Consider the following 17,587-nt stretch of genomic DNA (forward strand, 5'->3'; position numbering starts at 1 on the left):
TTGTTATGCCTATCTGCGACCCAGCATCTCTGGTATATTGTGAGTAACAACTCATAATATTGTTACAATCTTCATCTGAAACTGCCCCAAGAATGTGTTCTTCAAATAGATCTTCATCACCAGAATAATCAAGCACTGTCTGGGTTTTTCCTATTCTGAAGTTGTTTACTGGTATCTGACAATGGGTTAAAAGCATGTGCATCATTTGAAGCAATAGTTCTATTTCTTATGGATCCCAGGCATTCTTTCAAATTTTCGGTGCTGTGAACTGCATATTGGTGAGATCCAGTGGCTGTTTACTTTAGACTATACTATAACCAGTGCTTTTTTTTTTCTAAACAGAAATTTGAGTGTACTCTGACATTGGATAGAACGCAGCAAAAATTACTTATAACTTAAGCATAGGATACTAGCCATCTGCTTTTAGCCATGACGACATCAACATGTCGAACTAAAAAAAAGAAATGGTATTGGACTCTTCAGTTGACTTTACTACAGCTCAAATGAAGCAGGCAATACCGAGAAACACCCAAAAATACAAGAGAATGTGGTATCGAACACTTCAGTTTACATCTCCTCAAATGAAGCAAGCGATTCCCAACAACTCCTGAACAATAAAAGAAAATGATATCGTACACTTCAATTGACCTACAGTACACCTCAAATGAAACAGGTGAGTCGAATCAACCCTCTGACATACAAAACAATACAAGGAAATATTACCGAACACATATTTTAACCTATAAAATACCAATAAAAGACACAATTCAACAAAAACCATCCACACTTATCATCAACAACAATAGAAACTACACTACAAAAATCTTTTGTAACCTTGTTTGGCTACCACCGAGCAAGGTGGCGCAGTGGTTAGCACACTGGACTCGCATTCGGGAGGACGACGGTTCAATCCCGTCTCCAGCTATCCTGATTTAGGTTTTCCGTGATTTCCCTAAATCGCTTCAGGCAAATGCCAGGATGGTTCCTTTGAAAGGGCACGGCCGATTTCCTTCCCAATCCTTCCCTAATTCGAGCTTGTGCTCCCTCTCTAATGACCTCAATGTCGACGGGACGTGAAACACTAACCACCACCACCTTGTTTGGCTACCGAAATGGCATAGATGGTGGGGGTACCTCGAACTTCAGCTGACCCAATTTTTATTTAACTGTAAAACTACAGTGTAACTTACATTAATAACGTTACAACAGTTTCCAAACTGACTTTAGTTCATGGGTGCTGTGGTAATTTCCAAGAATGATTGCCTCTCGAAGTCGCGGGGTCCAAATGATACATATTGACCATGCGATTCTAAATCGGTCACGTGACTCTGGTGGTGGGCGTTATGATCAGTTATTTGTGATTGTCATTTTTATCCATTTTCTGTCATTCCCTTAGTTGCTCTAAGATACACACCTCCGCGAATTAATGGCATAAAGGGAATTGTTCCCTAGCGTACACATCACATGGACTTTCACATAATGACAACACTGACAATGAGTAAAGTAAGTCGTCTCCTTTGTAATTACAAGTATTTTTGCAACGCTCTTTTGTTGTTGCTATAGTGACAAACGTAAACATACTCATAATGCCCACCACCAGAGTCGTGTGATCGATTTATGATTGCACGTTCGATATGTATCGTTTGGACCCCGCAACTTCGAGAGGCAATCAAACCGATGCTGTAGTCTTCAAGCCTTCTTACTTTACTTTTGCTACCAGTAGCAAGATGTCTGCCTTTCATGAACTAAGAGTGTACATAGTCCATGGGCTGGAACAACATCAGTGGAGGACCAACCAACTTTATGAACATCATGTTGCTGACTGTGGAAAGATGAAATGAAGCTCTTGTTGGCGAGACGATTAGATTAGTTTGGGAAAACCCACGTTCACATTCACTCGTTGATAGAGGAACACATTTCAGTGCATTCTGAAGAGGAAGGAGGGATGCTGGAATTTTCTTCTCCATCAAATACTCCTGATTCCTCTACATATTTCTCTCTCTGTAAGAGAAAAACGACAACATAAAGATTTGATATTTGTTTCGTCATATTTTATTCCAGGATTCTCAGGTCAATTTAACGAGTCCAAAACTTTCGCACATTCAGAGATAGCAATATTCTCTGTCTGCAGAAGGTGATTCTCCATCCGCTGTTTCAGACAATCGTAAAATTGTTGGGCTCAAAATGTCTGATAGTTGCCCCCCTTTTCCAGTGGAATTCGTCTGAAGTTCAGCTCTTGGACTACTTTGAGAGCTTTACGGTAATGAGGACCACAGCTGAGTTTTCTTTCTTCAAGCACCAACAGCTGATTTCTGATCTTCTGTTGGGCAGAATACAGTGTGATGTCTCTTAACTGTAGCTCAAGAGTTAATTCTGATAATTCTTGAAGGGCATCACACATTAGAGCCAGTGGAGAATGAAGTCAACTTTGATAATGTACTTCAATAAACCACCGTACATACCTCTGTCAGTTGATTCCCTGCTTTGACCACCTTCTGCAGTTGTGAAGTGAGCAACCAAAGCTTTAAAGTTTTTCCACACTGCTGACACAATTCTGAAGCTCGATGCTACCCATCTGGTGCCCAAGATTCTGACTATTTTCAAGATTTCAATTTCCTATAGCTCTACATGTTGCTTTAGCTCTCGAGTGTTTTTCAGCGACTGGTGGTACAGTGGATATAACTTGTCTAAGAAAGACCTGAAGGGAAGTGATTCACATGAGATGGGAAGTCTCTTTTTATTACGTCATTAACTGATAACTCGAGCCTATGGTTAGCACAATGCCAAACCAAAATCTGTGGGAAATGCTGATTCATTAAGGTAACAACTCCTATTCTTCTTCCCATCATCACTGCTGCTCTATCTGTTGCAATTGAAATAAGATTGTCATTCAGAAATTCTTTAGAAAATCCCATGGATTCCAGGCAATTTAGCAATGTGTTACAAATATCTTCAGCAGTAACACTGTCCAGCTTAACTATATCAATGAAAATATTTGTGGGCTCTGCCTTGTTAAGCAGTTTGGTTTGTAAATAAATTATTAAAGATGATAAAGGGCTAATTGTTGTGCTCTCATCTGTCATTAATAATAATATGTTTGATTTTGCTTCAATAATTGTTTTAATCACTGTCTTTCTCATTTCCTGTGCAATGTGATTAATAATGTTAGTGCATGCATTTCTAAAATGTAAATTGTGGCCCATGTCAACTCCATTAAGTTCTTGCAAGTCAGTTCGGTCTCAAAATCATTGGATGCTTGGTTCTTTTTCGCGACTTTATAAGCAGTGTGAAATATATTTGCTGTCACTTCCTGTTCATTTTGAAACACACTAATGCAAGCATTTTCCATAGTCTTCTATTTGGCACAAAGTATTCTTTGGGCAGCAGCTTGATGAGCGGATCTTTCTTTATGATTATAAATATTTTTTTCCCCATGAAACCATTTCTTCATTTCTGGAACCACCTGAAGATGACACAGATACTGTAGCCCAAGGCTGTGCAATGTTCATACCTTTTTTATTTCTTTCTACTCCTAAACTTCCTACTTCTTTGCAAATTCTACAGCCAGGTTTTTAGTTTGAAACCATGAACCAGTCATTTTTCTCACAAAATGTAATTTCTTGTTCCAAAGTCCAACATTCTGGATGATCATTTAATTTCCTATCATGCATACATTCGTTCACTGCATTTTCACAGGTAGGTTCAGTGCTCTGGTTTACAGTTTTACTTTCGTCATCCACTGACGTTGAACTTAATGGCTTTTCACACGAATTATTGACAGTTTTTGGTTTTTAGATGAGAAACAAGTAAAATAGTTTGTTAGTTTTCTGCTCATCTCTCACCTCCAACTTAACGTACAAGTTGCAGCGAAAGATAGGACACACTGTAAAACTTTGCACAACCGACAAGAACGGAACAGCAAATGCAAACAAACAAAGAACAACAAAACAAAGATGGCAATGAATCGCGAAGGATCATGGTAGCGGGACCGTAGAAATACCTATTGGTAACTTGGCGTTTGAGCGTACGCATATCCGTTTAATCAAATCAAATCAAATCAGATTTTATTGTCATGAAACAACTTAGTGTTGTAATAGACAGCGTCAAAAAATACAAGGAAAGGTACCAAAACACAATACAATACATACATACAGGTTTTTTTAAAAGTACCAATTAGTTTTTAAAAAATATACAGAAAAGGAAAGTATTTACAGTTGTACATCTCCTTGGATCAAATTTGTCACAGGGTATGATACTGCCTATATTTTCACTACGTGCTATAATCATCATTCATTCTGGAGGCATCTCAAGTTTTCTTCGAATTCTAGAATGTTGTAGGTTGTATTCAGAATCAGCCAATTTTTTAGTTTCTTCCCTAGTTGCTGTACTGGCATTTCCCTCAGTGTTACAGGCAGTTTCTTGAATAGCTTAATCCCCATGTAGTTATGGCAGTTTTGGGTTTTCTTTAGCATAATGTTTATTTCTTGTGTTGTGTGAATGTACCTCCCCCCTTACTGTGAAGTTACTCTGGCTTTCTTTGATGTCTATCAGACAGTGGTAAATGAATATTGCAGAGAGAGTTATTATTTTCAGCTCCCTGAATACTGGTCTGCATGACTCATTGCTGGGTAAGTCCTTTATACCCCTAACTGCCCTCTTCTGCCACTTAAACACTTCCTGAGCCCCTGAAGATTTCCCCCATAGTATGCCTCTAACATTTGGCTCTTACTGACCCAAGTCCTAAGTTTGTGCAGTAAAAAAATTATTCTGGATAGTTTCTTGCATATTTGTTTTGTATGTTCGCCCCAGTTCAAATTCGGGTCTAAATAAATTCCTAGCGGTTTGACAGATGTATTTACCTTCCCTTCTGGTTTCAACTTACTCAAATGAATATATACTGTCTCTGGTTCATTGCCATTTAAGACCAATTTATTGCTTTGCAGCCATGTGGCGGAGTTTCCAACCATGTCTGTATTCTTCTCCTGTAAAGTTTTCAGATTTCTGTCTGATGTTATTAAGGTGATGTCATCATCATATAGAATAGATTTGTCTGACAAGTTATGTGGGAGGTCATTAATATACACTAGAAAGAGAAGTGGGTCAATTATTGATCCTTGAATAACTCTGGTTTCAATTTTGAGTATGTCTAATAGTTGGTTCTCAATTATGACCATTTGTTATCTGTTATCAAGGTACGATTCTATTAGCGGTAACTGTGAGCCCTTTATTCCGTATAGTTTTAACTTAGAAAATAAGATCTCATGGGAAATAGTGTCAAAAGCCTTACTGAGGTCTAAGAGTGTAATACAAGTAATTAAATGTAGCTCAAAATTGGTAACAATCTTGTTGATGATATTATCTATGGCTGTAATGATTGATTTACCCGTCCTAAATCCAAACTCAGCATTGTTAAATAAATTGTTCGTTTCAAAGTACTTCAATAGTTGTGTTTTCATGCAATATTCAATGACTTTTGATAAAATAGGGACAATCGAAACTGGTCTGTAGTTATTTGGACAGTCTCTGTCCCCTTTCTTGTGGATTGGAACTGTGATAGTCATTTTTAAACAATCTGGAAGGATTCCCTCCTCAGGGATGCAATTTATGAGGTAAGTTAATTTTAACAATAATGTGTCTGAGATTTGTTTCAATATCGCAATAGAGAAACCGTAATAATCCTCAGTTTTGGAGTTACTCAATTTTGCAATTATTTTAGACACTTCCCTAGGGGTGACTTGTTTCCAACTAAAATTTAATCCCCTAGTTCTGTCTGTGGTATAGTTGCTCACTCTATGTTTGTATGTTAACTCGCGATTGTCAGTGGGAGTAATATTTTGAACACTATTTACAAAGAACTCATTAAGTATTTTGGGTGCAAAAGGCGCTGATTCCTTTCTTACTTTTCTTCCTAATTTTTTTATTTATAACTCCCCAGGCAGCTTTACACTTATTTTTAGAATTATTGATAAAATTTTCATTGGCTCTTATCTTGGCTGCTTTTATTTCCCTTCTATAGACTTGTTTTGCCCTGGTATACTTATCTTTATCTGCCTGGTTTCCCTGTTTGGCTTTTTTATGAAGGATGATTGTAATCTTCCTAAGGACTCCAGGTTCTGGAGTGAACCATTTGCAGATCTCTTTGTTATTTAATACCTTTGTTATCTTTGGACAGTATTTATTAATATTAAAGCTAAGTGTTGACAAAAAGTTTGTAAAGGCCTCATTTACATTCTTACAGTTTAAAACTTTATTCTCCCTGTCCATCTGCCTTAAAATGAATCTCAGTTTTTCTGTGTTCCTTTCCCCCCAACATTCTGAACGTTTTCTGTTCCCTTTTATAATGCTCGGTTCTTGTCATTGGAAATTTAATCCAGATCCCACTGTGGTCAGAGATGAGTGGATCTTCAACTACATATGAAAATGAATTTCTATCCATGTTGGTGAGAATATTATCTAGGCAAGATTTCTTTCTTGTTGGTTGGTCATTAATCAGATAGAAGTTGTATGATCTCAAAATATTACATAATTGGGTCATAGCATTTGACTGGGTTAAGACATCAGTATTAATGTCCCCTAGATAAATTATACTGAAATTCTTGTATTTCTGTAGATGCTGTGTCAGTTGTTCCCAGTGGGTTATAAATATATTTATGTCTACGTCTGGGGTTTGGTAGAGTGAGATCAGAATAAGCTTAATTCCTGAGAAAAGGACACCTGCTACTTCAAATGACTATTCTAAGCAGAAAGTTCCTAGATTCAATAACTGATGGTATAGATGATTATTACTTCTTAGAAAAATTGAGACACCTCCATGACCAAGTCTCTGTCTGTAAAAACCTGTTTTTAATTCAAACCCAGATGGAACATAGAGAGTTCCTTCAACCTCTGAGAGCCAGTGCTCATTAATACATAGAATATCACATGGAAAATCTTCCAGAAAATTCTCTAGCTCATGTATTTTGTTTCTCAGACACTGTTACATTGATATGAAAAACACTTAAAATATCCTTCTCAATAGAAAAGTTCGCTAATTTCTGCTTGTATTCCTGAGTATTATGTGCTATGTGCCTTGTTTTACAATTACTTTGTAAGGCGTTCTCAGTGCAGTTGTTATGGGTACAAATTTATAATCTAAAAAAGTATTACTTTCCTGACTGCCTGAGCTTGAATAACATTCTAATGGGAACATATTACTAATTTCCTTATGCTTAGATAGTACAATTTTACAAATTTCATCACTCAGTAATCTTTTTCCTGTCTGATTTAAATGAAGTCCATGATTTAAATGAAGTCCATATCTGGTGTGCACTCCCCTTCCAAGATTAGAAATATCTACAACTTGAACATTTTTGAAGTGCTTACTGACCTTTAATATATTAGAGTTTGTTGTTTTCATTGCTGAATTTACGCAAGAATTTTCCATCAAGTCATGGCAATGTGGTATATTTACGACAATTACATTAGTGTGAGTGAGTGATGACAATGAATCTTTCAATGAGTTTTTCACTTTTTCCCCTTCGTTTCTATAAATGTCATTTGCACCACTGATAATAATCACAAAATCGTTTAGCACTATCATCACCCACGATTAGCGGGCGAGGGCACTACATGCTTGTCGAACTGGCTACCAGCGAGTCAGTTGTCGAGAACGGTTACCACAGCTTCGAAATGCTTGAAACAGTCAATGACATCGCTTTTCCCACCAAAAACTGCACTGGTATCATTCATATTGCAATTACCAACACGAAAAAATGAAATAAAAAAATTAATAAATCTTTGCCACTCTTCCAAGTTCTCAACATCGTAAAAAAATTACTTTGTTGACGAACAATTTAGGGGTACGCGTCCCCCAGCGTTCCCCCAGAAAAACAGCACTGAGTCATTGACTATAACATCATCTTATCAATACTCATTTTCAATGTGATAAGATTCATCCCAAGTTGAATCAGTTCTAAAACAAAGTAAGAGTGAGTGACAGAATAACTCATAGATATGAGCTTTTAGAAACTGTCAACTGTTGGACAGAATCAGAACTGGTCCGAAATGTTTATTAGAGTAGGTGCTAGACAGGATTGAACCTTTTAAGAGTTGCACCATAGCTTACCCCTGTCCAGGGGTAAAGTAGTCATGCTTTATGCTATACATGAAAGTAGATAAAATTTGTAAAATAGAAGAAACCTTAGAAAAATTATCAAGGGAGTTAGAAACAGAAATAGTGTGACCTAACCTGGAAAGAAGCTGAAGAATAGTTTAGATGTATAAACACAAAGATGAAACAAATAGAAGAATCTTCAACTAGTAATTTCGAAAATATGAATAATCAAATCTCAGACTCCTGAGGCTTGGTAGCAGTTCTAGAACAAAGTAGGGAACTGGTTGATGTAATTCTGTGACAAATTTGCAAAAAACATTTGCAGTCATTAGTTGAACAAAAGATACTGGAGATAGTTGAATCTACAAGCCCTATCGCTAATTCTTTGAATGACGCTCTCAAAAACCATAATTAATTTCAGAAGTTATGGCAAGCCTTAGAAAGTATTAAATGATTATCAGTAATCCTGGGGTGTCAAATGATTTAATAGAGGAATTTCATATAGTAAATGGGATGAATGTGTCAAAGCAATTTCCTAAATTTAAATTAGATGGTGTTGCACAACTTACTTATTTTTCAGAGTGTTCTCTCGATCTTTATCAAAGACCAGGGGTGATTGTAAGAAAATAGATTTTATGTTTAGTTATCTAGTAGCTGACATGGCAAAATGGGGAATGGCTCATTCAGAAGAACTTAAATCTTAAGAAGTTTTCCAGGAATAATTCAAAAGAAAATATTGGTCACCCAGTACACAGGAGAAATTAATACTAGAATTACTAGAGCCTAAATGCTATAACAATACATGGTGTACTTACAAGAAATGAAATGAGTGACACTCGGTTAGATCTAAATATTTGGATAGCCCACTAGAGGAAAAACATTTGGTACAGGTCCTCATTATGAGGTTACCTTACTGTGTGAGGAAAGAAATATGGTATAGGGGATAGAACACTGTTGATGGCCTATTAATCTTTATTGGAGTCAAATCCATGATTTGGGTCTGGGTTAGGGGGTGGAGGTGGAGGGGAGGGGAGGGGAGGGGAGTGGAGTGGAGCTCATAGAAATTTTGTGGCACTGTGCCATCTCCAAGTTCTCTAGAGTAAATGAAGCTGTTTGCTTAATATATTATAAAACCAACTACAATGATGAGAAAATTTTTGACATTGTCTGAAGGTTCTGCAGCAAAGAATTTACTTTTTTGAAATTTACTTTTACTAAGAAAAAATCACTTTAGTTCGGGAGTGGGGGAGGGAGCTGCAACCCAATAGCACCCCCACCCCTACCTGGATTTGTATCTGACCTTTATAGAAGGCCTGGATATGCTTCATAAAGAAATAGGACATTACACACAGGGAAAAACCACAACACAGAAAATAGTGAAGACATTTATTATCCACTGAAGTTTCAGAAGAGAAAAGACAGTAACTTCTGTTATTTAGATAAAAGGCTCAACAATAGTGGAAACAAAACAGGAAAGAGTCAACAGAATAATAACTCACAGATATTCATACCAAAAATATGAATGCTGTCAACACTACAGTAAAATATATCTTGTCTTTTTACTAATCAAGACACAAAAGAGTAATTACTCCAATATAGTAACAGGAAATGGGTAGTATCCTGGAACATGAACCAGAATGAATGATATAACAATGAAATCATAGGCCCATATACCAAGAAGCCGCTTGCTTTCACACGTACTAATACTATAAGGGAATGGTTATTACAAGAACATAAGTTATTAGAAGAGGAGCAACAAAACCTATAATAGTACAAAATGTGAATAGAGCATGTATATATTTACATAAACTCAGGAAGTGAGATTTCTTTAGCTACACAGGATTTTTTTTAGAGAATTAGAAGTAAGAGTATTTGTCCCATGTTACCAGTGACAGGAGTCTATGATATTGGATCAAAATGTAATGTGAATTTTTGTTTTTCTTAAAGTAGCTTCACAATAATAATAAAATATGGATCATCAAGCATTAATACTTGTTAAGCAAAGTATGTTACTGCATAGCCAATTACTCTGATGAATATTGTTCCTTCAAGAATATAAAATAGAGATTAACTGCATAAAAGATTCACAAAATAAAATGCCAGATGCATTGCTACAAGTATCTTTAGGTATGAATGAAATGCCTAGAACCAGAGGACAAGGGGTTATTTTCTCAATAAATGTCTTAGCTTTAAGTTACACCATTAATGAAATACTGAAAGCCTTTAAATTAGCTAATGGCAGCAGATCATTTGGCCAATTGTCTAAAGTTAGAGGAGGAGTCACATGTACGTTTTGAAATATGTAAAACTATAACCAAGTAAACAAGCAAATAAGACTATCATAATAAACTGTTTGAAATAATATTTTAAAGATGCAGGAAACTTCAATAATTAGTAACAGATAATGGATCACAGTTCACAGGCAACAGTTTTAAGGTATTTCTAGCATGGGAACGCGACAAACATGATTGTTTCAAAATGACACCCACAGTCGGACCCTTGTAAGTGAGTAATGAAAGAGATAGGACAGTTGTGTAGAAGATATTGTTCTGAGAAAAACTCACATGGGCTCAGATCATTCTTGGGTTTCAAGTGACCATAAATGAATTGTTGCATATATTTACAGGACTATCGCTGTTGTTAATATTATTTATTTATTTATTCGTGTCAGAAGAATTTACAATATATGAAATAATGTACAATATTTACATGTTGTTTGTAGATACATTTACAAGATAATTATTTACACTTTTGCCACCCAGAAGTTAGCGACCTCTATTGCATTTGGTGTTGCATGTAGCAGGTCTTCTGTTGTGCATGTCGCTGGACATTGGGTACACTGGAGCAGGTGGAAGGTCATCTGCATTGCTGCACACTCGCAGAGTGGCGGCTCCTCTAGGAAACCCCATTTGGTCAGATTGCTCTTACATTTCGTGACACCCGAGCGTAGTCTGTTGAGGGATCTCCATGTACTCCAACTCTCTGTGTAGCCGGGTGGTAGTCTTTCGCTTGGTGTAATCCATCCCACAGTACTGGGAAGCCTTGCACGCCATAGTTCGATTCGGCATTGCTGTGGTGCCCCAACTAGAGCCTCGGTAGATCTGAGGAAGCTCTTTCTGGATTTTAGTTGTGGGTTTGCTGGCTGATAGCCATATAGGGGGTGAGCTGCAGAAGTTTCTGATTTTTCCTTCTCGCTTTTTGCTGCTACCTCCCGGCGGATGTCGGGGGGGGGGGGGGGGGGGGGGGGGTGCAATTCCCGCGAGGCTGTACAGTTTATCCAGAGGAGTAGGCTTCAGGCACCCGGTGATGATACGACAAGTATCATTAAGAGCAACATCTACTGTTTAGGCATGGCAAGAATTGAACCACACTGGGCTTGCGTATTCTCCGGCAGAGTAACACAACGCAAGGGAAGAGGTTCTCACAGTATTGGCGTGTGCTCCCCACGTTGTGCTGTTAGCTTTCTGATGATATTGTTCCTGGCTGCCACTTTTTGCTTGGTATTCAGGCAGTGCCTCTTGTATGTTAATGCACGGTCAAGGGTGACCCTTAGGTATTTGGGATACGTACAGTGTTCTAGTGATGTTTCTTCCCAGGTGATTTTAAGGGCTCTAGCTGCCTGTCGGTTTTTAAGATGGAAAGCGCAAGTCTGTGTTTTTTCAGGATTTGGTCTCAACTGGTTTTCCCTGTAGTAAGCTGACAGTTCTCTCAATGCTTTGGATAGATTCTCTTCAACAGTTTCAAAGCAGCGGGCTTGGGCGGTGATAGCACAATCATCTGCATAGATGAAGGTCTGTGTTCCTTCAGGTAGTGGTTGATCATTTGTGTAGATATTAAACAAAGCTGGAGCGAGCACACTTCCCTGGGGTAATTCGTTTTTCTGTGATCTCCATCTGCTTCTCTTGCCCTGGAATTCAACAAAAAATCTTCTATTTTCAAGGAGATTCCTTATGAAACAGGTTAGCTGTTAGTCTCTAGTGGCATTGTACAGCTTCATTAGAAGTCTTCTATGATTAACTGTGTCATAAGCTGCTGTTAGATCTATAAATACAGCTCCTGTGATCTCTTCCCTTTCAAAACCATCTTCGATGTGCTGTGTTAGTTTCAACACTTGAGATGTGCAGCTCTTTCTCTGTCTAAATCCAGCCTGCTGTGGGATGTATATTGTCTCTAGCTTCTCCGTTAGTCGATGTAGTATGAGTCTTTCAAGGAGTTTATACAGATGACATAGGAGAGATAGAGGGCAGTAGCTTTTAGGATCATTTTGGTCCTTGCCTGGCTTGCGGATAGCTACAACTTTGGCTTTCCTCCAGATTTTAGGAATCTTGCAGGATTGGACACAGTTGTTCATTAGGTCTATCAACCATGCTTTTGTTATCGGCCCAAAGTTCTTTATCTGCTCAACTCTTATATCATCGAGGCCTGCCGCTTTTCCATTTTTACACTTACTCAGAGCGAGATCCACATCAGTCTGGGTAAATGGTTGAAGCAGAGTATTGGTTTCTTGGTCAGGTCGTCTCTCACATGTCTTCTTACCAGGCCTGGCTGAATAAGGTGGTTTCCCATTTTGTACGAGTTGGTGTGCAATTTGATCAGCTCGGACATTCGCATGCATATTCGCCTGTGAAGGGTCATTATTCAAGCGTTTTAGAAGCCTCCAGGCCTCTTGACTATTTCTACTCATATCACAGTCTTCCATCAGTTTCTCCCACTGTCTTCTCTTTGCCTCTGAGATTGAGGAGAGGACAGATCTAGCTATTTGGGAGGTTTCCTCACTGAATGGGTTTTCAGAGTATTGGGTATAATACTCCTCGAGCAGTGTAGCTGTTTCTGAAGTTATGCCCTGCAGGTAGTTTGTCTTGCAGCCTCTTGGGATACATGCTCGCGAGCAGAATTTAACAAGCTCAACAAAGTGTTCATACTCTTCAGGCACAGTCCAGGATTTTAGAAAGTTTTGGCCAATCTGCCATCTTAAAATTATACCTTCGTCTAAAACCAATTTCTCGGGGTCTTATGATGGGAAGAAATCGGCACATTATTGGTCTATGTTGTGTGTTAGGTATAGGGTGACACACTGATTTGTGGCACTGTTACGCTGCATTTTCACTCACAAATAAGAGGTCAGGGTTGTACCCTCGTTGCCACCTTCCACTGTCAAAGGATGAAGGAAGTTTACTATCATGAATGAGGGAGAGGGAGTTAGTTTCCGCCCAAGATATAACGGCTTCTCCATTTTCATCTTCTCAGGTGTATCCCCAGGTATGGCTGTGGCTATTAAAATCCCCTATTACCACAGATATCTTCCGTGAGTCAAAGTTTTTAGGAGGAACAAAGGAGAATTTTTCGGAAGGAGGCTTGTACACTGACATAATCACACAGTTGCTGAGTTCCAAGGTGATGATCTTGAAGTTATTGTCATGTGTGCAATAAGTACTCAAGACTTGGATTTCAGGCTTTAATATTATTAAATGACCACCCATTAAAAATGTAGAAGCAGAGAAATTACGTAAGGTGGTAGATTACAGTATACATAAGCAAGCAGTAATCAGAGTGAAGAAATACAGTGAACATGTGAAAACCCCCTTATGTAATATAGACAAATTATTACTCACTGAGGATTACATTTTAGTTCAAATATAAAGAAGAGACTAGTAACTTTTTCCAAAATACTGTCGACCTTTTAAAATAGTGGGTATTCCACATTGAAAAGCAGTGTTTTTTTTTTTTTTTCTTTTTTGGTAGATGCCAAAACTGGGCAAGAAAACAATTACATAATATGTATCCATTACAGGTATTTAAATCCCCAGGAGAGTGGAGTGACGTCCATTGACAGTCCCAGTTAATTACTTCATATTTAGTTTTCCATGAAGCAATTTCTTCCTTTTCAATTCTTCTATTGTCTTTAATCTACGTCCATCTCGTACTGTGCTGTCCTAAGAAGCAGTATGAAAGAAGCAAGAAAGGTACGCTATTTGAGCATAAAGTACATATGTTATTGAATAATGATTATAAGCCACATGAGTGAGCTGAACACAAAAGCAACAAACACAAGAATTTTTTTGTATAAGCTTTACCTGAGTATAGAAAATGTTTTTTTTTTTGTATGCGTGCTTTTCTAACTTTTCTTTCCTCTTTTTAATAATGGTTGGGTTTTATATATCTTTTGTAGGGGAGGTTAGGTAAAGTAAGATGTTAAGTTCATACCTTTAGTAATGAAGTACAGAGATACTTATGGCCTAGCTGAAATATTTTACGCCACCACATGCAGACATACATTTGACAGTGGTGAAATATTGTGAGCAACCATCGACATAGAGACATTTTGCCACCCAGTCTCTACTGACTATTCACAAGGCTGAGACAGCTCCGTTATGTAGGGTATGACTAACACAGTTCATCCTCCAGGATCTATCTTTGGGGAGGGGGGGCGGTAATGGGAATCAGCCATTATCAAGCTATCTTATTTACTCATTTGATCCTAAGACAGTTTTTCTTATATTTACTTTCTTTCTTCTTCAACAGTAATACTGGATCTGTTTTCCCTCTTTCTAGGTTCATATGCTTATCTTGCTGAAACCCTTCTTTTATCCATACCACATTTTGGTAATTACAACATGTTTTCACAGGTAAAGCTGAGAGGTGATTCAGGAGATACAGGGTAACAAACATATGACGTATTTACAATTAGGATTTTTAGTGCCCCATAACATACACAGTTAAATTAGAAAATGAATATAATCCATTTTTGGCAATATAATGTTACTGGATAGATTTAAAAAATACATCCACCAAATGGTAATAGGAGAATACACACATAAAAAAATGATTTATGTTTGCAAGCTTTCAGAGCCATTATCTCCTCCTTCCAGCAGAAAGATTGAAGGGGAAGGAAGAGGAATGAAGGAAAGGGACTGGAGAAGTTTAGGAAAAGGTCTAGGGTTCAGAAAAGTCACCCAGAACCTCTGGACAGGGGAAACTTATGGACTTATTTCTGTTTAGAGCAGCATCTAGAAGCATGTGCAACAGAAGTAGAGTTCCATAACAGATCCTATATAATAGTAACTATTTACCGAGCACCTGCAGGAAATTATAATCTATTCATAAATCATCTAGAAGCTCTTTTGGGTTATTTAACAGTAAGAAACAAAGAAATTTTGATTGCTGGTGACTTTAATACAAATTTTCTAATTCAATCTTCCAGTAAACATTTACTGCAGTTAGTAATGTTGTCTTTCAATCTAACTCACACTGCAAACTTCCCAACTAGGATCACTAAATCCTCAAGGACAGCCATTGATAACATTTTTATAGACAAATCAAAGGAACAAAATCATTTCATAAAACCTGTAATAAATGGACTATCAGATCATGACATGCAGCTCCTTGTTTTAGATGTAAATTTTAAGCAGATTATCAAGACTGCTAAATCTGAGTACAGGAGAGTAGTCAATTAACCAAAAATTGAGTGTTTTAGAAAACTGCTCAAAGATATGAACTGGAAAGATGTTTATAGTGCTCATGACATGAATGAAAGATATAACACATTCATGAGCAATGCCAGTACCATGTTTGAAAACAGTTTTCCTCTCAAAGTTACTCAAATTAAGCAGAAGTCTATAATAAAACCATGGATTATGCAAGGAATAAAGATTTCCTGTAAGACAAAAGGGAAAATGTATCTGTCGTCCAAGAATAGCTCCAATGCTGATGATTTAGCTAAATACAAGGAATACTGTAAAATATTAAAAAAAGTAATTCAGACATCTAAACAAATGCACTACGAGAAGAAGATAGCAATGTCAGGGAACAAAATAAAAACAATATGGGATATAGTGAAAGAGGAGACTGGTAGAACCAGAAAGGAACAGGAGCAAATAGCACTAAGGGTAGATGACACAGTAGTAACCGATGGGCATAGTGTGGCAAATCTATTTAACAAGTACTTTATATCCGTTACTGATAGAATGGGATTGTCAGGATCAGTAAATAATGCCCCTGAATATCTGAAACTAGCCTTCACAAATAGCTTCAGGTACATGAATATATCACTCACATCACCAAAAGAAATAACTTCCATAATAAAATCTTTAAAAACAAAGCATTCTAGTGGTTACGATGAAATATCAACAAAGTTAATTAAGACATGTTCTTGTGAGTTTAGTACAATTCTAAGTTACTTGTGTAACCAGTCAATTATAAGTGGGACATTTCCTGACTGGCTGAAATATGCAGATGTTAAGCCTCTATTCAAGAAAGTGGATAAAGAGATGCCATCAAACTACAGACCGATTTCACTTTTTGCCAGCATTCTCAAAAATTTTAGAAAAATTAATCTACACGCAGCTTCTCAACCATTTGACCACAAATAACATATTACCAAGAACACAGTTTGGATTTCTGAAGGGTTCTGATATTGAAAAGGCTATTTACACATACAGTGAAAATGTACTTAATTCATTAAATAATAAGTTACAAGCAGCAGGTATTTTCTGTGATTTGTCAAAGGCATTCGATTGTATAAACCACAACATCCTTTTAAATAAAGTAGAATTCTATGGTGTCACAGGCAGTGTTGCAAAATGGTTCAAGTCATACCTCGCTAACAGGAAACAAAGGGTGTCAGTGCAAGGGACTAGTGAATTAAGTCATCAGTCATCATCAAAATGGGAAGAAATTACATGTGGTGTCCCACAAGGACCCATCTTAGAGCAATTGCTTTTTCTTGTGTACATTAATGATCTCTCATCAGTTACACTGCCAGAAGCAGAGTTCGTTTTGTTTGCAGATGGCACAAGTAATGCAATAAATAGTATGTCGAGTGTAGTTCTAGAAAGATCTGCTATTGATATTTTCATGGATATTAATAAATGTTTTAAAGCCAACTCACTGACATTAAACTTCGAAAAGACTCACTGTATGCAATTCAGAGCCTGTAAGAGGTTTCCACCCAGCATATGCATAAAGTACGAAGAAGAGCAGATAGAAGAGGTTGACAGTCTTAAATTCCTGGGATTACAACTTGATAATAAATTCAGTTGGGAGGAGCACACCACAGAATTGCAGAAATGCCTTAACAAATCTGTATTTGCAATTCGAGTGTTAGAAGACATAGGCGACACAAAAGTGAAAAAGCTTGCATACTTTGCCTACTTTCATTCCATAATGCCATATGGTATAATATTTTGGGGTAACTCTTCAAGTCAAACAAAAGTTTTCAGAGTCCAAAAGCGTGTAATAAGTATTATTTGTGAAGTAAACTCACGGACGTCTTGTAGAAACCTCTTCAAAGAACTGGGTATACTAACTACTGCCTCTCAGTATATTTACTCCTTAATGAAATTTGTCCTAAATAATATATCTCTTTTTTCCAACAAACAGCTCAGTTCATACATACAATACCAGGAACAAAAATGATCTGCACAAGGACTTAAAAGCACTTACTTTAGTTCAAAAAGGAGTCCACTACTCAGGAACACTCATCTTCAATAATTTGCC

The 17,587-nt window shown here is 37.3% G+C and overlaps 1 protein-coding gene across 1 annotated transcript; it reads right to left on the reverse strand.

The window, feature by feature from the left end:
• Window positions 1-2,179: 2,179 nt before the first annotated feature.
• On the reverse strand, window positions 2,180-3,203 carry LOC126355591 (E3 SUMO-protein ligase KIAA1586-like). Its single transcript, XM_050005954.1, has 3 exons — window positions 2,699-3,203; window positions 2,463-2,594; window positions 2,180-2,382 (listed from the first exon to the last, which is right to left on the reverse strand). Exons 1-3 carry the CDS (start codon window positions 3,201-3,203, stop codon window positions 2,180-2,182), a joined length of 840 nt encoding a protein of 279 aa, XP_049861911.1.
• Window positions 3,204-17,587: the final 14,384 nt, after the last annotated feature.

The sequence above is a fragment of the Schistocerca gregaria genome, chromosome 3 (assembly GCF_023897955.1).
Source record: "Schistocerca gregaria isolate iqSchGreg1 chromosome 3, iqSchGreg1.2, whole genome shotgun sequence".
Taxonomy (NCBI): Eukaryota; Metazoa; Arthropoda; class Insecta; order Orthoptera; family Acrididae; genus Schistocerca; species Schistocerca gregaria.

What these genes read in the sequence shown, in the direction of transcription:
- LOC126355591 (XM_050005954.1), bottom strand. Translation starts at nt 3,203, where the DNA reads ATGGGCCACAATTTACATTTTAGAAATGCATGCACTAACATTATTAAT. An exon ending in TGTGAATCACTTCCCTTCAG is followed by an intron (nt 2,595 to 2,698) that starts GTCTTTCTTAGA and finishes TCTTGAAAATAG; the next exon opens with TCAGAATCTTGGGCACCAGA. An exon ending in CAGGGAATCAACTGACAGAG is followed by an intron (nt 2,383 to 2,462) that starts GTATGTACGGTG and finishes ATGCCCTTCAAG; the next exon opens with AATTATCAGAATTAACTCTT.